Source organism: Monodelphis domestica, chromosome 1, assembly GCF_027887165.1.
Source record: "Monodelphis domestica isolate mMonDom1 chromosome 1, mMonDom1.pri, whole genome shotgun sequence".
Lineage (NCBI taxonomy): Eukaryota > Metazoa > Chordata > Mammalia > Didelphimorphia > Didelphidae > Monodelphis > Monodelphis domestica.
The window spans coordinates 213,208,436-213,230,588 of record NC_077227.1 but is presented as its reverse complement, the minus strand read 5'-3'; the positions used below and the strand labels follow the sequence as shown (position 1 = coordinate 213,230,588).

At 34.9% G+C, this 22,153-nt stretch overlaps 1 protein-coding gene across 3 annotated transcripts in view; it reads left to right on the top strand.

Moving 5' to 3' along the window:
- Nucleotides 1-22,153, top strand: part of NUBPL (NUBP iron-sulfur cluster assembly factor, mitochondrial) — a 365,055-nt gene that overhangs the window by 115,238 nt on the left and 227,664 nt on the right. For all 3 annotated transcript variants that reach the window (XM_007472517.3, XM_056810405.1, XM_056810404.1), the window contains exons 5-6: nucleotides 17,403-17,442; nucleotides 17,544-17,634. In XM_007472517.3, the coding sequence (XP_007472579.2) occupies nucleotides 17,403-17,442; nucleotides 17,544-17,634 (131 nt within the window). The remainder of the gene's footprint in view (nucleotides 1-17,402; nucleotides 17,443-17,543; nucleotides 17,635-22,153) is intronic.

Here is a 22,153-nt window from a genome sequence, read left to right as displayed (position 1 = left end):
AGATGGAAGAACTTAGGGGAGGTGACATAGGAGAAAACCCCCTATATATAAGAAAGAGATTCTCTTGAGAAGAAATCTCTTATGAGGATCGCTTGAGAGGAATCCTTTTGGAGAAAAGCTCTTGGGAGAGGCTCTGAAGAAGGGAAGCTCTTGGAGGACAATCTCTAAGGAGGTCTCGCTGGAGCTCCTCTGAGGGGACTCTGTCCCTCTGGAGGCTCTTGAGAGAGGCCCTTTGAAACAGTCTCTGGCTGGAAGGCTCTTTGAGGAGGACTCTGGCTGGAACTCTCTCTGAGGAGACTCTGTCACTAGAATCCTTGCTTAGACAGACCTTGTGGTGAGTGATAAAAGACTGACTGATCTCTCTCTCTCTCTCTTAAAACTCAGGTCTAGGCCATGTTGGCTTAAGGCCCTTTATACGTATTCCTTTCTTACTCTTTCTCTCTTTCTTTAATTCCTCATTGTATTATTAATTAAAATCTCTATAAAACCCAGTTGACTTGGGTATATTCATAATTGGGAATATTTCCCTGGCGACCACCTTATGTATTGATTTAAACAAAGACTGTAGTGAAAACATATTTTCTGTGGTCACAAATTTACTCATCCACTCTTATATCTACTATAATTTATATCTTCCACTATTTTACTCACTACAGTTTACAACCTCAACCATTTTAACTCTTACAGTTTATGGCTTCACTATTTTAAATGTAACAGTTCACCATCACTGGTCTAAGGTGTGGGATGCTCTGTTGGTGTAGGCAAGGTCCCAGCATCCAAAAGTTGATGTATGCTCAGGCTGAGAAGAACCTGGTGCAGTAAGTGGTAGGGCAGAGGAAAGGGGACCATTGACCAGCACTCCACTGTATGAAGTCTTGCTTCAAGGACTCCCTTATCCCATGAAAATTGATTCTCTCTGTTTACCATTCAAGTTATTTTCAGTAGAAGAGCCCCCTTACTCCATCTTGCTATTGGTTTTTGATTCCTGTTGTTTTGAAGCTCCTTTGAAAGATTGGTTTGGAAAGACTGTCAGATCTCTTTCAGTTTTTGCTGCTACTAAGCCGCCATCTTGGCTCCATTCCCTCTGTCTCTCCTAATTTTGTACATTTGCTGAATTAGTATATATCAACTTCTAAACCAATCTTTTTACCAGCCAAACTGGCCTAATCATTGTTCTTCATGTCCTCTCATCACTCATATCAGGTTTTTGCCTTTGCACAGACTATCCCTTTTGACTCTTAAATCCATGATCCTGTGATCTTCTCCTGACCCCTATGTACCTGGTCATTTCAATTTCTTCTCTCTCTCTCTCTCTCACTTTCCTCCCTCTCCTCCCTTTCCTCCCTCTCCTCCCTTTCCTCCCTCCCTCCCTCCCTCCCTTCCTTCCTTGCTTCCTTCCTTGCTTCCTTCCTTGCTTCCTTCCTTGCTTCCTTCCTTCCTTGCTTCCTTCCTTGCTTCCTTCCTTGCTTCCTTCCTTCCTTGCTTCCTTCCTTCCTTCCTTGCTTCCTTCCTTGCTTCCTTCCTTGCTTCCTTCCTTGCTTCCTTCCTTGCTTCCTTCCTTGCTTCCTTCCTTGCTTCCTTCCTTCCTTCCTTCCTTCCTTCCTTCCTTCCTTCCTTCCTTCCTTCCTTCCTTCCTTCCTTCCTTCCTTCCTTCCTTCCTATTTAACAGTTTGTTAGGGTTATGCATGAAGAACAAATGAAATAATGTACAGAAGTGCTTTGTACCTGTAAAATATGTAAATAAAATTGTTTATATATGTGTATATCCATAAACTATTCACTCAATAAGCAATTAGTTGTCAAGCACTTACTCTGTGCCAGGCACCATAAGGTCAATTCAAAAGATGCACCTTAGTGAGGTCTCAATCTCCCTATGAAATACTTGATCCTTTTCTAGGATTATTGAAATACCCTCATGCAAATAGCATTTTGCATGAATCTGGATTCTGCTTCCTATGCAACACAGTTTCTCATGTGTAAGCTGAAGCTTGGATTCACTTAAGAGACTTTTGTCATGAGTACCCCACCTTCAATCGTATTTCCTTTCAAAAGTCCTTGATGAACTTTGTTCTGAGGAGAGAGAGGACTGTAGGATTAGGAGGACAAAAGGACATGTATATTAGGTGTGATGGCCTTGTCTTCAATGTGTTATGGTGTTGCATAACCAAGGTAGGTTGTAGTAGTGCTATTAGGATTCTAATCATAATATCATGTAAATTTAAACAAATTCACATCATACCCATATATGCTATTTTCCCTATACTCTTAGTAGCACTTTACATGAATATCAGGATTATAGTTAATATGTTTAGGAATGAATTCTATTCACTTCCCATTTTATACAGCACTTAACTATAGGGTTATCACTTACTAGATCAGCGGTTCTCAAGCTCTCAATTTGTAGCAATGAGAATACATAATGCATATCAGGTATTTACATTCCGAATCATAACTGTAGCAAAATTACAGTTTTGAAGTAGCCACCAAAATAATTTTTTGGTTTGGGGTCACTGCAACATGAGGAACTATATTGCAGGGTCACGGCATTAAAAAGATTTAGAACCACTGTACTAGATGATAATGACAGCAATTTATGCTGATTTTCTCACTTTCTAGAAAGCAAACATGAAAGAAGAAGAGATAGTATGGATAGTTTCAGGAAGAAAGCTGGTATTTGTGAAACATTAAACACACCTTTCCTGCATGTTACACTTGTGGAAGAAATAAATGCTAATCTTTGTATTTGCAATATGTTTTCCTTCACTAGACATGAACACACTTTGTGGGCCAGTTCTTCTTAGCTCTTTATAATTAGATGATCTAAATTTAGGTATAAAGAAGTTATATGGATGACCATGATTTCTTAAAAGAGAGTTTTTTATGAGGGATCCTTTTAGGACATAGTAGAATTGATATCATTGTGGCTAAGTAATTGCATATGTGTGCAAAGATAAAGTTCAAATGACTAAGCTTCTTTTAAATGCTATCACCTAAAAATGCTTTATTCATACTTCATGGCTATTAACTGTTGCTTTGAAGTATGCCAGATGTCTTAAAGATGACTATTTAAAACAATGCTTTGAAATGCTGTAACCATTCCAGTTCTTTGAGGTTGTCTTTAAAAAGCTAAATTATTTTTCAAACTTAAACACTTTTCTCATTCTTTTTCTTAGAGTGTTCTACTTTTTTAGGGAGTATGTATATCTCTAAGGTCCTGAGTAATACAGAATACATTTGTTTATACTTAGGTATTTAACAAATCTTTTTCTGCTTTGGTAATAGTTTAGTTCATCTATGTTCCATTTAAGAAAAAGGCACTCAACCAAAATCCTAACTCATAAAATTAGTAAATCATGGGGGTAATCTGTTATATTACAGAATGATTCCTTTAAATAAGAATTAAATTGAATACTCTTTGTATATTTGAAATAGAATTCAGCTTACAAAAATAGTACTGACATACAACTTTCTCAGGAGTGTCTAATTGAGTATTGAGGCAATGACTTTTGTTTTTGTACTGCATTCTGAACACATCTGGCCAGGGTATCTTACACATAGAAACTATTCTGAATTTAGAGACCTTGAGTTCAAATGTAGTCTCAGATACTTGCTAGATGTGTTACCTGGGCAAGTCACCACCTCTGCCTAAAGTTTTCTCAGTTGTAATACAGGGATAATAATGCCCATTTCCCAGGATTATTATATGGATTAATGAGATATTTGTAAAAGCTCTTAAAAAAGCAGCACATAGTAGGCTCTTAATAAATGCTTGTTACCTTCCCTATTCCCTCCATCTTTACTGTCTTTCCTTTCTCACCCCATACTTCTATGATCAGGAGTTAGTGGATCATAGAACAGAACTGGCCTTAGATTCAAGAAGACCTAGATTGAGCTCCCTGAGACATACTGGCAGAGCAGGTGACCCTTAAACTCTCAGTGCTCTAGGCACCTCTCTGAATTATAAATTGTGAAGAAGGGTCTGAACTTATGGAACTCTTCCTTCTACTGATGCAATCATGGGCCCAGGCTCAGTCATGATGTTCATGCTCACTAATTTCTCAGAATGGAGGTAAAAAAAATTTTTTTTTTCATTCTGTAGCCCATAGAAAGTCAAATAACTAAATTTACAAAACCGATCAGTTTTTCCAAGTTTACATTACTATGCTAAATACCTTACAAAGGCTTAAAATTTTTATTGGCTTCCTTTTGCCAACTTCTGCCACATAAAGTGCAAAGTCTTTTTAGATTGTCATTTAAGGCCCTCAGCAATCTGCTTCCAATGGGTCTTTCCAGTTTTAGTTATCAGTAGAAACAGGAAAAGCAATTAAGTACTTTGTGTTTGGAGGAGCAGAATGAGAAAAAGACAAGTGTTGTAAGCTGGTAGCTGGTAATCTGGGAAGTTCACTTTTGCATATCTAGGTGAGTGGTAGAGTGTAACTACCCATCATATTTAAAAGAAGAAGACTGGGGAGTTGTCTGTATCATCCTATGGCTACAGAGTGTAAAAATGGAGACTTGAATCCAGAACTCCAGTCCCCAGAAGTCCTTGCTCACTTCTCAGAATGCTTTGTAATCGCACTGAATTCTCACCTGGGCGAGAACACAAATTATTATTTAAAGGAGTTCTCTGAGGGCCTCTTTTCTACTTCCGCTTCAGAGCAGACTCATCTCTCATGATGTGAGTGAAAGTGAATTGGGCCTCTAGGCCCACCTAGTACATGCCTTTCTTGTATTTTCTTTATATTTTAGTCTTCAATAAATCTCTAAAAATATAATATTCCTTGCAGAGAGAAATTAATTTCTACCTGTCTCAGTTTCCCCCAAATTTTAACTCTTACAAGAGTGAATGTTTAACGGAGAGTAAGAGGAATGAGTGGGGAGCCAGTATTGCCACAGTTGACTGAGATGTCCCAGGTATCTTTCCTTCAGGGCATCTGCTTTATACTTAGCCTATGTGTCCTAACCTTTATATAGTTAATACCAAAATGTACTTTACATTAATTCACAGTAAAATATGACTAATAGTAATGCCCTTCGTTCCTCCATTATCATTTGTATTTTAAAAATTGCTGAATGAATCTACGAAGGTTGGAATATTGAAGGAAATTCAAGGTGCTTTCCCTCCTAAAGCTACTTCTCATTTGATCTCAGGCCTGTGATAATTAAAATGTTTGGGAGCAAGGGAAATATATATATCAATTATGACCACTGAAATATGTTTTCTACTGTGTCTTGGTTTTATATAAATATAAGATGGTCGCCAGGGAATATATTCCCAATTTATGAATATGCCCAAGCCAACTGGGTTTTATAGAGAAATATAATTTATAATACACTGATTAATCAATACAAAAAGAGAGAAAGTAAGAAAGGAATAAGAATGAATAAATCAGTCAGTTGGTTTTATCACTCACCCAAGATCTCTCTAGGTAAGGCTTCTCATGCCAACCTCAGGCTCTACCTTCAAGAGAGCCTCCTTTCAAGAAATGTTTCCAGAGAATTCTCCTCCTTCAGAGCCAGCCTTCTCTCCTGGTCCTCCCACAGAGCTACCTCCTCAGTCCTCCTTCAGAGCCACCTCGCTAAGAGCAAAACCTCCGGAACCCCCCTCTGTCCTCAGACCCCGCTATCTTTAAGCACACAATCTAAGTTCCCTCCTCTCAGTTCTCACATCTACCAATCACTGTCGATGTCTCCCCTGTGCCAATGGTGGCTCTTACTTAACCCAGGACCGCCCAGAGGTCTATGGCCTTTACACATGTCTGTTGAAGGTCATATTCTCAAATAATTAAATCTTGATCTTTGCTGCAGTCCTTCCTAAATCCAGTTACTCTGAGTAGGGTGGAGATTGTAAGTTCCAAGACCTGGTTCTGTCATTCCAAGTATCTCTATTGTATCAATTCAAAAATCAATCATGACTCAAAGAACTTCCTGTTCTATGCTTAAGCATAGGTCAAAGCCCTTTCCATTGTTTAGCAAAAGGTTTCTGTCCTAAAGTAGTCTTAAGTAGGGAGGAGAAGGATCCTCCCATGCCAAGGGGTTTCATATTCCAATAGAGTTCTTACTATTAGTAGGAAATTTTTTCAAGTATGAAATCCCAATGGTGAAATTTCCAACATTCATAAGTCTAAGAAATTTTAAGGTTTACAGGCCTAAAGGGGAATCAGCCTTAGGCAGAATTGGAAAGTATTCTAAGCTTATCTTTGGAAGCTTTATTCCTCACTTTCTGCCACTTTCCTAGGGTACACTACTATCAAAGCCCAAAATATTGTGCCTTTTGGCATTTTCTTCTTCCTTTAGTTTGTGAGTATGGGCTTTAGCAGTTAATAATTCTGTTAATAACATTTTAATATCTAAATCACTCCTTTTATTTAAAAAATAACATTATATGAGCAGAACCAGGAAAACATTGTACAAAGATAGTAAAGCATTGTAAAACTATCCAAAGCAATGGACTTTGCTACTAGTAGCAATTCAACAAGCCATGACACTACTGAAGGACTTGATGCTATCCACATTGAGAGAAAGAATTATGGGAGTAGAAACACAAAAGAAAAACATATGACATCACTTATCACATATACATGCATACATATATACATATATATAGGTATGTGATTGGAAGTTTAGGCTTTAAAATTATCACTCTATAACAAAAATGAATAATATGGAGATGGGTTTCAAGTGATAACATTTGTACAACCCACTGGAATTGCTTTGTCATATATTAGAGGGGTGTGAAAGAGGGGAGGGAAAGAAAATGAATCATGTAAACATGGAAAAGTATTTAAAAATAAAACAAATATAGGAAAAAATAACTGTCAAATTTTGGCTTTACATTTTTCAACCTTAGACTTAAAAGGTTTAATTTCCAGCCCCACAAATAACTAGTTATGTGACCATGGAAAGTTGCTTACGTTTCTGAGCCTCAGTTTTCCCCTCTGTTAAATGAGAAAAATAGTATTTGGATTACTTACCTTAGTGGGTTGTTATGAAGAAAGTGATTTGTAAACCTTAAAACTCTATAGGAATGTAATTTATTATTCTCTGATTTCCATAGGGTTAAATATATCATTATGCATTATTTTAATTTGTGTAAGCTTTTTAAAAAGTAATTTCCCCTAAAATTCAGGGTTTGACTTTTTAAATTGTATTCTCTTAGAGGAGGGAGAAGTTTTGGAGAATAGAAGGGAGAGTGTCAGGATTATTTGTTTTCCGCTAGTGTATTAAGTCCCTGAGAACATCCCCTACCTAGCTGATTGATGAACACTAGCATATTTTAGGTTGTTTGTGAGAAGAAGAGGCAGTGACTGTAGTCCCAAGTCATCCTTAGAACTCTGAATGAAACTGCCTTCCTGGAGCTATTTAATAGGGTGATTTAAAGCAGTCTTTGAGATTTTCCTGCTTGTTGCAGTTCAATAAAAATTTTCTTTTTAGCTGGCTCTTCAGTTTGACATGGTCAGAGTAGCATTCATCCTATTTTGGCAATTAATTTATAATATAAAAGGAGTCCCCAATCTGTTCGGAATTGACTGGTGACATATCATCCATTAATTACATTTGCACCTGGTAGAAATGGCAGAACTTTGTTTGACTAGAGTGAAGAGGATGAGACAGCGTGTCATTCATTCTCTGACTGGCATCGTGGCAAATGATATGGTTTGACTTGCAGCAAGAGTCTTTTGTGTTTCTGTGCCTGAAACATCATGAAGATGTGAGGAGGTGGGAAATAATGATCTGTGTCATGATAACTTCAACTAATGATGAGCTTTTCAAAATGCAGTTATTCACAGTGCAATGAATTCCCTAGCTTCTGGGTAAACTTTCAACAAATAGCAGCTTGTTAGTTTTTCTTAAAATGATGTGGAGGAGTTGCTATGCAGAGTTCCTTTAAATAAAACCCTATGGTAAGGGACCTAATTGGTACTTGTAATCATAAGCTGTTGTTCAAAACTCTCTTCCCATTAATTAAAAATACATTTTTTCACTTAAACCAGTCATTTCATCCTATTTGAATTAACTGTTTATCAGAGAATAAATAATATGCTTTTAAGATATTAGTTTTGTTTACCTATATAGGGGAAGACAATGTGAATGTCATTTCTTTTTCTCTCATTTATACAGTCTATACTTTTTTCAATAGCCTATTTTGCTTCCTACTTACGCAGTCCTTATAGTACACAATGACATAATGAATGTGCTCATCTCACTGAGGAAGGTTTTAATTTATAATTACTTTCATTTAGCCCTCTAACTGATTTGTGTACTTTGTGGAATAGTAGTTTGGTTGTCCCACTTGTACTTTCAAAGCTCAAATAGGCCACGTTTTGAACAGATTCGGAATTCTTCCAAACTCAACTTAGAATTTGAAGGAAGAAGGGATGTGGGATTTTGATAAAATGACAAATCAGGAGAGTAAAGGAATAAAACATTAATAGTAATAGTTATATTTCAGAAACTTTTTGTTTCTTATATATGCTGTATTCGCCTGTTTAACTTAATTATTTTGGTTTGCATTGACTTGAGCTGACTGCCATTATAACTTTAATAGTAAGTGAAGTTAAGAATGTTGATTTTCAGAACTATAATTAATTACATGAAAAAAAAGTCCTAAATCACTCCTGATTAGAGAAATGCAAATCAAAACAACTCTGAGGTACCACCTCATATCTAGCAGATTGACCAATATGACAGCAGAGGAAAAAAAAATGTCAGAGAAGATGTGGCAAAATTGGGACACTAATGCATTTCTGGTAGAATTGTGAATTGATCCAACCATTCTGGAGGGCAGTTTGGAATTATGCCCAAAGGGCTTTAAAAGAATGCCTGCCTTTGATCCAGCTATGCCACTACTAGGTTTGTACCACAAAGAGATAAGAAAAATGGTTGTACAAAAATATTCATAGTTTGCTCTTTGTGGTGGCAAAAAATTGGAAAACAAGTGCATGTCCCTCAATTGGGGAATGGCTGAACAAATTGTGGTATGGGATGGTGATCGAATACTGTTATGCTGTAAGGAATGATGAACTGGAGGATTTCTGTATGAACTGGGAAGACCTCCATGAACTGATGCGGAATGAAATGAGCAGAACCAGGAGAACAGTATACACAGAGACTGATACACTGTGGCACAATCAAATGTAATCAACTTTGCTACTAGGTACAATGCAATGATCCAGGACAATTCTGAGGGACTTGTGAGAAAGAATGCTATCCACATCCAGAGAAAGGACTGTGGGAGTAGAAACACAGAAGAAAAACATGATTTATCACTTGCGTTTGGGGGTTTGGTTTTAAAAGATTATTACAAAAATGAATAATATTTAAAAAGGTATCAAGTATATACATGTATAGCCCTGAAGAATTACTTGTCAGCTCTGGGAGGGGGGAGGGAAGAAGGGAGAGAAAGAAAATGAATCATGTAACCATGGAAAAAATATGGAAAAATGAATGCTGATTTTAAGGGGGCAACTAGGTGGACACTTTGCAGCCTTTTGACCCTGTACAAGTCATTTAACCTCAGTTAGCATCAATTCTAAGACAGAAAAGAGTTTAAAAAATAATAAATAATTTTATTTATTTTATTTGTAATAATGTTGGAAAAGGTAGGAGGAAAAATAATAAAGATTAGTAAATTTTTATTATCAGTATCTCTTATTTTGTGGAATTGATATATTGCAAGATTAACTATAATGAAAAAAATCCATTTTTTTACTTTCAGAATTGGGCAAAATTTTCTAATAAAAAGAAATAATTGATTTGCCTTAGAAGTTTTGTGTATGTGCATGTCTGTGAAACAGATGTCATATAACATTCCAGATATCCTGTAGAGGGGAGACTTTTGCTTGCAAAGAATTTTGTTATGTTTCTCACCTTTTACTTAATAATGACATTTTGCAACTCACCTTTCTGCCATTATCTTTTTTTAATCACAAGATCACAGATTAATTCTGTAAAAGAGTCCTTAGAGATATAAAGTTCAACTCCCTCATTTTATAGATGAAGAAGTTGAGATACAGAGAGATTAAATTATGTTCCCCGAGTCATATAGCTATTAAATAGTTGAGTAGGGCTTTAAAAAAATTAATTTTAAGGTAGAAGAATGGTAAGTGCTAGGCAATTAGAGTTAAGTTATTTGCCCAGGGTCACACAACTAGGAAATGTCTGAGGACAGATTTGAATTGAGGTCCTCTTGATTCCGTACCTGATGTTCTATTCACTGAATTAGAATTTGAACCCTGATTTTTCTGGCTACACATCCATTGTCTTATCCACTCCTCTAAAACTTCCTTTTTTCTTATTTGAATCATGTGTTTATTTCACTAAACGGAAATGCAAAATGCCTTTGAGTAGGCCCAAATTCCTGCCATTTAAAAATATTAGGGATACTATTTATTTATAATGTAATAAGTTCTGAAATGATTCTGCTTCCTGAGATATAATCCTGTTTTAATCAATTACTTATTCAAATGTTTATTAAGTACCCACTAAGAGTGAGGCACTATGGAAGGTGCTGTGGATAAAATGAAAAAAAAAAATAGAAAAGGAGATAGTTTTTGCTTTCAAGAAGTTTATACTTTGCTGGAAGAAATAACATGTCTACATATAAGTATATACAAAATAATATAAATGCCCTAAATCACTGGTGTCAAACTCAAATAGAAATAGATCCTTATAGCTGCTGTAATTTTCTTTAGAAACTACCACAGATGAACATTATCTATGTTGTACTATATTAAAAAGAATTTCTCAATTAAATTTCAGTTTGTTTGGTTGAGGCCATCAGAGAGTTTTCAAGTTTGTCATCTCAGCTCTAAATCAGAAGTAATTAGAGAAATAAAAAACAATACAGCTTTGGGTTATACTTCACACACAGAGTAACAAAAAAGGTTTAAAAGGAAAATTGACAGTTTTTTGAAGGACTAGAAAAACAGGCACTTTAATACATGGTTGGAATAATTGTGAATTTATCCATCCATTCTCCAAAGCTATTTGAAATTGTACTAAAAAATGTACTAAATTGAGTAATAGTATTTTGATGCCTGTATTCTAAATGGTTTAAAGAAAGGACAAATCATATGTACACACATATTTTTAGCAGCTCTTGGTTTATTTAGGTGGCAGAGAACTGGAAACTAAGTGGTAACTCATCAAATTGAGGAACAAATTTGACCTATAAAAACAATGGAAAATAATTGCCCTGTAAAAAAACAATGAAAGGGACCATTTTAGAAGACTTATATGAACTGATGCAAAATAAAGTTAGTAAAGTTTGGAGAATAATTTATACAATAGCAATAAAACTGGAAAGGAAAACAGTCAAGATTTTAAAACTTTATTCAATGTTTATTCAAACACAATTACAGAGAACCAGTGATAAAACATTTCCTCTCTTGATGGAGAGGCAATGAATTCAAGGTGTTAAATGAGATGTTTTCAGACATATAGTCAATGTGAGGGTTTGTTTATTTCTGATTATGTATATTTGAGGGTAGCCATTGGGTCGTCATCGACCCCCTGGTGAACCAGGGCTTTGCTCACCCAGCATGTGAAGACTGCTTCGGCCGAACAGATGGAAGAAACCAATAAGAAGGTTCAACGGCTGAGATGGTGATGCAGCAAAGCACTGTGGAGTGCTTAGGGCGTGATGGAGCACAAAAGACAACACGGCCATCCAATGCAGTTGAGGAAGTCTCCAGGTGTAACGACCTTTCGTGTCAATGGACCCAGGCTTCCAGCGCTGAGAGAGTGGGACTGTCTCTGTGCAACGACTTTTCCACTTAAATCTCCTTCACGCACAAGTATCTTTGTGCACACTCATCTACACCACAGATGAAAGCACACAAAGACAATTGTCATCCTCAGTTACTGAGAGACTACTACTACTACTATATTTGATTCAAGGATCTTGTTTTTCTTTCATTTGGATGAGAGAGGGGAGTTGAGGAAAGAGGGAAGGTAATGACAGGGTTACCAAAATGAATGTTAAAAAAAATAGAAAAATAGAAGAGTCATTAAAGTAATATTCACAGGAGAGAACACAAGATAAGTTAGTAGAGAACATAGACAAACAAGGCATCTTTGAAAATATGTTGATTTTGTTATATACCCTTATACACTTTAGATTGCAAACTCCTTTGGGGCAGGGAATACCTTTTGACCCTTTTCATATTACAGTGCTTAGTACAATAATTGGGAATTAGTTGCTATTACAATTTTTTTTTCTGATTACATGATGATACAATTTTTAATAATCATTTTCCAATATTTTGTGATTCCTTCCTTCTCCTTTTCCACAACTCCCCATGATGACAGGCAATAAGGTATAGGTTGTACATATGCTAACATATCATATTTCCATGTTCATCATGTAAAAGAAGACACATACTGCTTACACTAGAGAAAAACTCATGAAAAAAATGATGTGAAAAATGTTATGCTTCAAACTGCATTCAAACTCTACCAGTTCCTTCTATGGTAGTGGATAGACCTTTTTTTTTTGTCATAAGCAGTCTTAGATCCTTGCATTGCAGATAATACTTAGCCAGTCACAGCTGATCATTGTACATTATTGCTGTTATTGTGTAAAATGTTTTCCTGGTTGTGCTCACTTTGTATCACTTCATATAAGTCTTTCCAGAGTTTTTGTGAATTTCTTATTTGCCATTTCTTATGGCATAGTAATATTACAATATAATCATATACCACAACTTGTTCAGCCATTTTCCAAATGATGGACATCTTTTGCAATATGTGTCATTTTCTTTTTTTTTGTCATATTAGCCAGCCGGATAGATATGAGACAGTACCTCACAATTGTTTTAATTTGAATTTCTCTAATTCATTGTGATTTCAACATTTTTCAGATAAGTAAAGATAATTTTAATTTCTTCATCTGAAAACTGCCATTTATTTCCTTTGGCCATTTATTATTTGGGAAATACTTCACATTCATATAAATTTGACTCAGTTCTTTATATATTTGAGAAATGAAGCCTTTGTCAGAGATATTTGCTATCAAACTCCCCTTCACCCAATTTTTTGTTTCCCTTTTAATCTTTGTTGCATTGGTTTTGTTTGTGCAATCCCTTTATACTTTAATGCAGTCAAAGTTATCTCTTTTACATCTTGTAATATTCTTTATGTCTTATTTGTTCATAAATTCTTCCCTGATCCATAGGTCTGAGAGATAAAATTATTTATGGTATTTTCATTTGTTTATGCCCATTATTTCTGAATTGTGTATACATTTTTACTTTATCTTGGTATATGGTATGAGACACTGCTCTGTACCTAGTTTCTGCCTTCCTGACTCCTAGTTTTCTCAGCAGTTTTTGTTAAATAGTGATTTTCCCCCAAAGATTGGATCTTTGGATTTTTCAAACACTAGGATACTATGGTCATTTACTACTGTTGAGTGCCTAATCTATTCCATTGATCCATTCTATTTCTTAGCCAGCAACAGATTGTTTTGATGATCACTACTTTATAATGTGCTTTCAGATCTGGTATAGTTAGGCTACTTCCCTTCATATTTTTTTCATTATTTCTCTTGATATTCTTGCCCATTCATTCTAAATGAATTTTATTATTTTTTTCTATCTCTATGAAATAATTTTTGGGTAGTTTGATTGGCTTAACACAGAATAGGTAAATTAGAATCATGATTTTTATTATAATGGTTCAGTCTATCCATGAGAAATTAATGTTTTTACAGTTGTTTAAATCTGACTCTCTTCATGTTAGAGGTCTTTTATTGTTGCATTCATATAGTTCTTGGGTGTGTCTTGCCAGGTATTAATAGGTACTTCATAAATTTATATCGATTGATTGGTTGATGCTTGGAGAGAAAAGCAAGCAAGCAATATATGGTAAAGATTTGTGTTACAAATACAATTTTTTTTTTTTACAAACATGGAGTTGCTCATCTTTTTTGGAGTTTGTTATGTTTAGAATAAAACAATTGAAATAAAATCAGGTTGGGGGCATTAGCAGCTGAGGGATCAACTTTTGACCTGAGCTTTGATAGAAACTAGTGATTCTAAAAGACAGAGGAGTGAAGGAGTGTATTCCAGCACCATTAATGGCTGTGCAAAGACAGAGATCAAAATAGAATGTTCTATCTAAACAACAGTAAGAATGTCTTTTTGGCCAGATCCAATAACTCATGAGAGGGAGTAATGTAGAATAAGGTTTTAAAGATAGATTTGAGTCTGGCTATGAAGGGCTTTAAATTACAAATGGGATAATTTATATGTGAACCTAGAAATAATAGTCACTGGAATGTTGAGTAAGAGTTAGACATATTTTTGAAATGTTACTTTATCAGGTGTCTGGAGATTTGGCAAAGGGAGAAATTTGAGGGAGACAGGGTAATTGTTAAGTTATTAAAAAAATTTTTTTTTACCAGTAACTTTTTTTACTTCCCCATTGGATATAATTTCAATATCTGGTATTTATGTAAAATATTGATAACAAAATATTTTAATACCTTAAAAATGGATAATTCCACATATAAGAAAAGAATATTGCATGTGAAATTTCAAATTTCTATAAAGTCTAATTTGTTTCTTTAAATATATATATATATATACACATATAAAATTCAAAATGTAACTTTTGATGCTCTTCTGTTTATCATTCTTTCTGCTCTTCTCTTCTGTGCATTTTAAAATGTTTCAATGATTCTTCCTTCCATTCAGTTCAGTGCCTTTTGTAATGTCATTTCATATTTTGCAAAATAGATTGACCAGTTTCATCTACAATGCCTTAGTGTGTTTATTGTCCTATAGCTCTTCCCACCATTTACTATTTTCATCATCATCTTTTTTTTTAAACCCTTACCTTCCGTCTTGGAATCAATATTATGTATTGGTTCCAAGGCAGAAGAGTGGTAAGGGCTTGGCAATGGGGGTTAAGTAACTTTCCCAGGGTCACACCATCTGGGAAGTGTCTGAGGCCAGATTTGAAACTAGGACCTCCCATCTCTAGGCCTGGTTCTCAAACTCCTGAGCTATCCATATGCCCCCTTCATCATCATCTTTGACAGCCTCATGAATATGAGGTCAGATCTCAGAATTTTAATTTCTATGTTTTTTATCATTAGTGATTTGGGGCATTCTCTCAGTTGTTGATGGTTTGAATTTCTTCTTCTGAAAACAATTTATATTCTTTGATCATTCATCTTTTGTGCTTGTATATTTAAATCTATTCCATATGTATCTTGGCAACGGCTTCGACAGGCCAGCTTAACCTCGGGAGGGTAGCCATTGGGTCCTAGACCCGTGGTGAACTAAGGCTTTGCTCACCCAGCATGTGAAGACTGTTTCGGCCGAACAGACAGAAGAAACAAATAAGAAGGTTCAACGGGCGACGCAGCAAAGCACTGTGGAGTGCTTAGGGCATGTTGGAGCACAAAAGACAACATGGCCATCCAATGCAGCTGAGGAAGTCTCCAGGTGTAATGATTTTTCGTGCCAATGGACCCAGGCTTCCAATGCCTAGAGAGTGGGACTGTCTCTGTGCATCGATTTTTCCACTTAAAATCTCCTTCACTCACAAGTGTCTTTGTGCACACTCATCTATACACCATAGATGAAAACCCACAAAGACAATCGTCATCCTCGGTTACCAAGAGACTACTGCTACTATATGTATCTTGGATATCAGACCTTTATCCAAAGTATTTGCTGTGTATTTTCTCCCCTAATTCATTGCTTTTATTATTCTAATTACATTGATTTTATTGATGCAAAGGTTTTCTAATTTCATTTAATTGAAGTTGTCTTTTTATCTCTTATGGTTACTCTTATTCCTTGTTTCGTTAAAGATTCTATCTATACTCATAGTCCTCCAAAGTGCTTCTCTTCATTCTCTTATAATTCTTTTCAACTACATCCATTTAGAGCTCACTCTGTGCTTCTTCTATTCTTATTTAATCTCCTAAACCTTAGGAATGTTGTCTTTTTTTAGTGTGTGCCAGTGTGTAAGGATGTGTAAGGGTTACTGTCTAAAATATATTATTTGAAATTTTTATTTTAAATTGCCTGTCATTGATTGGTTTGGATTGTAAATCATTCATGCTCTATCATCTTGAATGAATTTATCTATGCCTCTTCATGAATTCTTGATGGTTTATTATTTTATAGATGCCAGTGCAACTTTTGATATTTCGAAGTTTCATGACTAACCCATCTCCTTTTATGGACCATATTTGTTTAATTTTTTTACATCATTTTTTAATAAGTCCCTGATGACAATGTGGTGAAGTCTACTTAAATCTAATTTACCTCTCCATTTGCCTTAGGGCCACCCACAATTTAAATTGTTTAGAAATCATGGTGTTATTTGCCTTATAGACATATATTATCACCAGGAGAATATTATGTTAAGGAGTAGGTTGAGATCATGAATGTTTTGTAGTTTCCCAAATGCAATCCATGGTGGCCTTCTCCATCTATTCTTGGGCTAAGCTAATTCTTCGACCATTTGCATAGTCTTTCCAACATATGTCTATTAATAGATTAATTCAGCAGACAACCTATCCAGCTTTATGCCATAGTCTGGCCACTACTCATCCAGAACATTATCCAAGTTTAAGTCTTGATTTATACAAAATGAATTTGTATATTATTTTGTAAATTCCATACATTTGAAATTCAAAATCACAAATTTGTTTAAAACTTATTTGTGAAGCTGATAGCTGAATATAAGAAACTACATTGGTCAGTTATCATCAGTTAGTATAACCCCCCCCCCCCCTTTTTGTTCTCTATTTGAATGCTATTTTTTGACATTGGTAATATTTTTCTTTTTCATCAGTACAAAATCTAAGGTTTCCTATCCTTTTAAAGCTTTTCTTCAATTTGAGGTAAAAGAGAAGATATAGACAAAAGAAAGAATATGCCAATCTTGAGAGAACTGTGATGTACAGTTCCTCCTTTTCTATAGTAAATAAACAGATTAACATTAGGGTTTGAAAGTTATTCAAAATATGAAATTTAAAATGCTTTGACTATTCACATTTATTTATTGAGGCAGTTTCTTGAATATAAAGTAATCCCAAGTTGCATAGGGATTGTTTCTGTATAAAAGGATGCTATTTACAAAATATTTTAAGAAGTTGGGCCTGATGGGAATCTGTAAGTGACATGCTTTGTGTTTTGCCTGAACTATTGAAAACTGCACTGAATGAATTAGAAGCTGCAGAATAAATTTTGAAAAAATCATTAAAATAATCACCCCTCATTCTAAATTCATCTGGAGAAAGAATTACCTATTGGTATAATTGGAGAAAGTCATTTTCACTGCCAAGACTGATAGCTGTTGACAAGAAAACATGTTGACATATTTATAATGATGTAATGACTCCATTTTCTAAACAGTGATTTGTTTTCCTGTTTTAGGTAACTTAATGAGACCCCTTTTGAATTATGGCATCTTTTGGTAAGTATATTTTCCTCTTTGATTACCTTAAGCTGTCTTCCATAATTATTTTCTTTTTATCTCTTATGTGTGAAAATTCTATTGTTGTTTTTTTACTGTAGTATGTCTATGGGTTTCCTGGTAGAAGAGACTGCACCAGTTGTTTGGAGAGGACTTATGGTGATGTCAGCCATAGAGAAACTGATTAGGCAGGTAAGAAATGAACTACTATCCTGTTAATGGCAGGGATGTAGTCAATTTGCTTGTTAATTGGGGCACCATTGGAATTTGAATCCAAGTCTGAGGTTTTTTTTAAAAGAAATGCACTGGATGAATTGAATGAATTTTGTTGCACCAGTACGAAATTTCAATTTTACATGATTTGATCTTTTCCATTTACTGTATTAAAAGTTCTAACTTTTTTACTTTATCCAGTATTGCAGAAATTTGAAGTCTCCAGGCATAAGAGAAAATCTATTTTATACAGTAACACAGTAATTTGGCTTCCTCTAAGTTACTTTTAATCACATTGTAGCTATTTTTTGTTGTTGTAAGGGCTATACAGAAGTTCTGTGAGTAAAAATAGCTGACATATTATAGTACCTGCTACTTAAAATTGCTCCATAGTAGGCGAGAGACTGTCTCTGTCTGTCTGTGGAATATATATTTTTCTTGTCAACTTTTAATTATACATGTGAAGAGGGCAATAGTTAAGTGGATATCCCCACATAAAAAAATTAATTCAAATGTCATTTATGTTAGATTTAGGAATGAACTCTCTTTGGGTGCTTGTGCTTATGTATGTTTTTATGTGTATATATCAGCAAGTTTAGGTTTCTAATCGTGTTTGTTTTAGAATAACCTTAAAATTAATTTGTGTTACCTTCCTGTAACTCAAATGATATTATGTAGAGGCAAATTGGAAATGAACTGGTGGCAGTGAGAATTCATTCTGCAATGAAAAATCTACCTCATGTTGCAACCCATCAAATAGGATAGCCTGAATAGATATGTGGCCCAGATTTAAATATATATGTAGATATTGACATATATTTTTCTCTGCCTCATACATTACCTTCGTTACCTCCTCATTTTGGAGCTCATAATCATCTACTGTAAGAGTGCATCAATTTTGCTGATGATCCTCATTCATTCCTTTAAAACAGTGCTTTCTGAATGATTCATATGCATAACTCTCAGCTACTTGCTACTGGGGTTACAGAAGCATAGAGAAGCTCCTTGAACTTTATAAATTTAACTATCTAGTAGAGGAGCTAGATCAAGTTAAATAATACTGCAAGACTTGCCCCAAAAGAAGAGATATGAGGAGACCCTTCCCCAGCCCTGTTTTGAAAAGTGGTTAATCACAGATATGGAACATTACTTTTAATGCTAGATTTTTTTTCCATGTGCTTTTTGGTTTTACTAGTTTTTTCACTTTCTCCTTAAACAGTTTTTAATCATAAGGGATAGTTCTCTAAGTGGCAGGGGAGAAGAGTACAGAGGGGAAATATAGATGATGTGAAAACAAGGTATCAATAAAAACTATAAAAATAGTAAGGATCTTAAGTTCGGACCTTTTTTTTTTTCAAAATAAACATTTTATTTGGTCAATTTCAAACATTATTCATTAGACACAAGAATCATTTTCTTTTCCTCCCTCCCCTCCTGCCACACCCACTACCCCATAGCCTGTGCACAATTCCACTGGGTGTTACATGTGTCCTTGATCCGAACCCATTTCCGTATTGTTGGTATTTGCAGTAGGATGTTCATTCAGAGTCCACATCCCCAATCATATCCCCTCTGCAATTGCCTTTCCTCAACGTTTTTACTCACACAGTTTGTCCTCTGCTTGTGGATAGTGTTTTTTCTCCTAGATTCCTGCAAATTGTTCAGGGACATTGCAATGATACAAATGCAGAAGTCAATTATGTTCGATTGTACCACAGTGTATCAGTCTCTGTGTATGGTGTTCTCCTGGTTGTTCCAGTCTCCATGGAATTCCTCCACTTTATTATTCCTTTGAGCACAATAGTATTCCATCACCAACATATACCACAATTTGTTCAGCCATTCCCCAATTGAAGGGCATCCCCTCATTTTCCAATTTTTTGCCACCACAAAGAGTGCAGCTATGAATATTCTTGTACAAGTCTTTTTCCTTATTATCTCTTTGGGGTAGAAACCCAGCAGTGCTATGGCTGGATCAAAGGGCAGACAGTCTTTTAGCGCCCTTTGGACATAGTTCCAAATTGCCCTCCAGAATGGTTGGATCAATTCACAACTCCCCCAGCAATGAATTAATGTTTTGACTTTGCTACATCCCCTCCAACATTCATTACTTTCCTTTGCTGTCATGTTAGCCAATCTGCTAGGTGTGAGGTGATACCTCAGAGTTGTTTTGATATGCATCTTTCTGATTGTCAGATATTTGGAACACTTTTTCATGTGCTTATTAATGGTTTTGATTTCTTTGACTGAAAATTGCCTATTCAGGTCCCTTGCCATTTATCAATTGGAGAATGGCTTGATTTTTTGTACAAGTGATTTAGCTCTTTGTAAATTTGAGTAATTAAATCTTTGTCAGAGGTTTTGTTATGAAGATTCTTTCCCAATTTGTTGCTTCCCTTCTGATTTTAGTTACATTGGTTTTGTTCGTACAAAAACTATTTAATTTGATGTAGTCAAAATTATTTATTTTAAATTTTGTGACTCTAAGTCTTGCTTGGTTTTAAAATCTTTCCCTTCCCAAAGGGCTGACATGTATACTATTCTGTGTTCACATAATTTACTTATTGTTTCCTTCTTTATATTCAAGTCGTTCACCCATTCTGAGTTTATCTTGGTGTAGGGTGTGAGGTGTTGATCCAAGTCCAATCTCTCCCACACTGTCTTCCAATTTTCCCAGCAGTTTTTGTTGAATAGTGGATTTTTGTCCTAAAAGCTGGGGTCTTTGGGTTTGTCATGGACTATCTTGCTGAGGTCACTTACTCCAAGTCTATTCTACTGATCCTCCTTTCTGTCTCTTAGCCAGTACCAAATTGTTTTGATGACCACTGCTTTTTAATATAGTTTGAGATCTGGGACTACAGGGTTATCTTCCTTTGTATTTTTTTCATTATTTTCCTATATATCCTTGATCTTTTGTTCTTCCAAATGAACTTTTTTATGTTTTTTTCTAATTCATTAAAAAAGTTTTTTTTAAGTTCAATGGGTATGGCACTAAATAGATAAATAAGTTTGGGTAGGATGGTCATTTTTATTATGTTAGCTCGTCCTACCCATGAACAGATAATGTTTTTCCAATTGCTCAAATCTAGTTTTAGTTGTGTGGAAAGTGTTTAGTAGTTATGTTCATATAGTTCCTGTGTTTGTCTCGGCAGATAGATTCCTAAGTATTTTATATTGTATAGGGAGATTCTAAATGAAATTTCTCTTTCTAATTCTTGCTGTTAAGATGTGTTGGAGATATATAGAAATACTGATGACTTATGTGGGTTTATTTTGTATCCTGTTACTTTGCTAAAGTTGTTGATTTTTTGTCGATTTTTTTGTTGATTCTCTGGGATTCTTTAAGTAGACTATCATATCATCCACAAAGAGAGATAATTTGGTCTCCTCATTGCCAATTTTAATACTCTCAATTTCTTTTTCTTCTCTAATTGCTACTGCTAGTGTTTCTAGTACACTGTTGAATAATAAAAGTGATAATGGGCATCCTTGTTTCATTCCTGATCTTATTGAGAATGCATCTAGTTTATCCCCATTGCAGATGATATTGGCTGATGGTTTTAGATAGATACTGTTTATTATTTTTAGGAAAGATCCTTCAATTCCTATGCTTTCTAGTGTTTTTAATAGGAATGGGTGTTGTATTTTCTCAAAGGCTTTTTCTGCATCTATTGAGATAATCATCTGATTTTTGTTGCTTCGCTTGTTGATATGGTCAATTATGTGGATGGTTTTCCTGATATTGAACCATCCTTTCATTCCTGTTATAAATCCCACCTGATCATAGTGAGTAACCTTTGTGATGACTTGCTGGAGTCTTTTTGCTAGCATCCTGTTTAAGATTTTTGCATCTATGTTTATTAAGGAGATTGGTCTGTAGTTTTCTTTCTCCGTTCTTGACCTGCCTGGCTTTGGGATCAGTACCATATTTTTGTCCTAAAATGAATTTGGCAAAACTCCCTCTTTGTTTATTATGTGAAATAGTTTGTATAGTATTGGGATTAACTATTCTTTGAATGTTTGATGAGATTCACTTGTGAATCTGTCAGGCCCTGAGGATTTTTTCTTGGGAAGTTCTTTGATGGCCTGTTCAATTTCTTTTTCTGATATGGGATTATTTAAGAATTATATTTCTTCTTCTGTTAATCTAGGCAATTTATATTTTTGTAAATATTCATCCATATCACCTAGATTTGCATATTTATTGTCATATAATTGGGAAAAATAGTTTTTAATGATTGCCTTAATTTCCTCTTTATTGGACGTGTGTTATCCCTCTTCATCTGTGATACTGTTAATTTGGTTTTCTTCTTTCCTTTTTTAAAATTAGATTGACCAATATTTTGTCTATTTTGTTTGTTTTTTCAAAATACCAGCTTCTAGTCTTATTTATTAGTTCACTAGTTCTATCACTTTCAATTTTATTAATTTCTCCCTTAATTTTTAGGATCTCTAATTTGGTTTTCTTCTGGGGTTTTTTAATTTGTTTGCTTTCAAG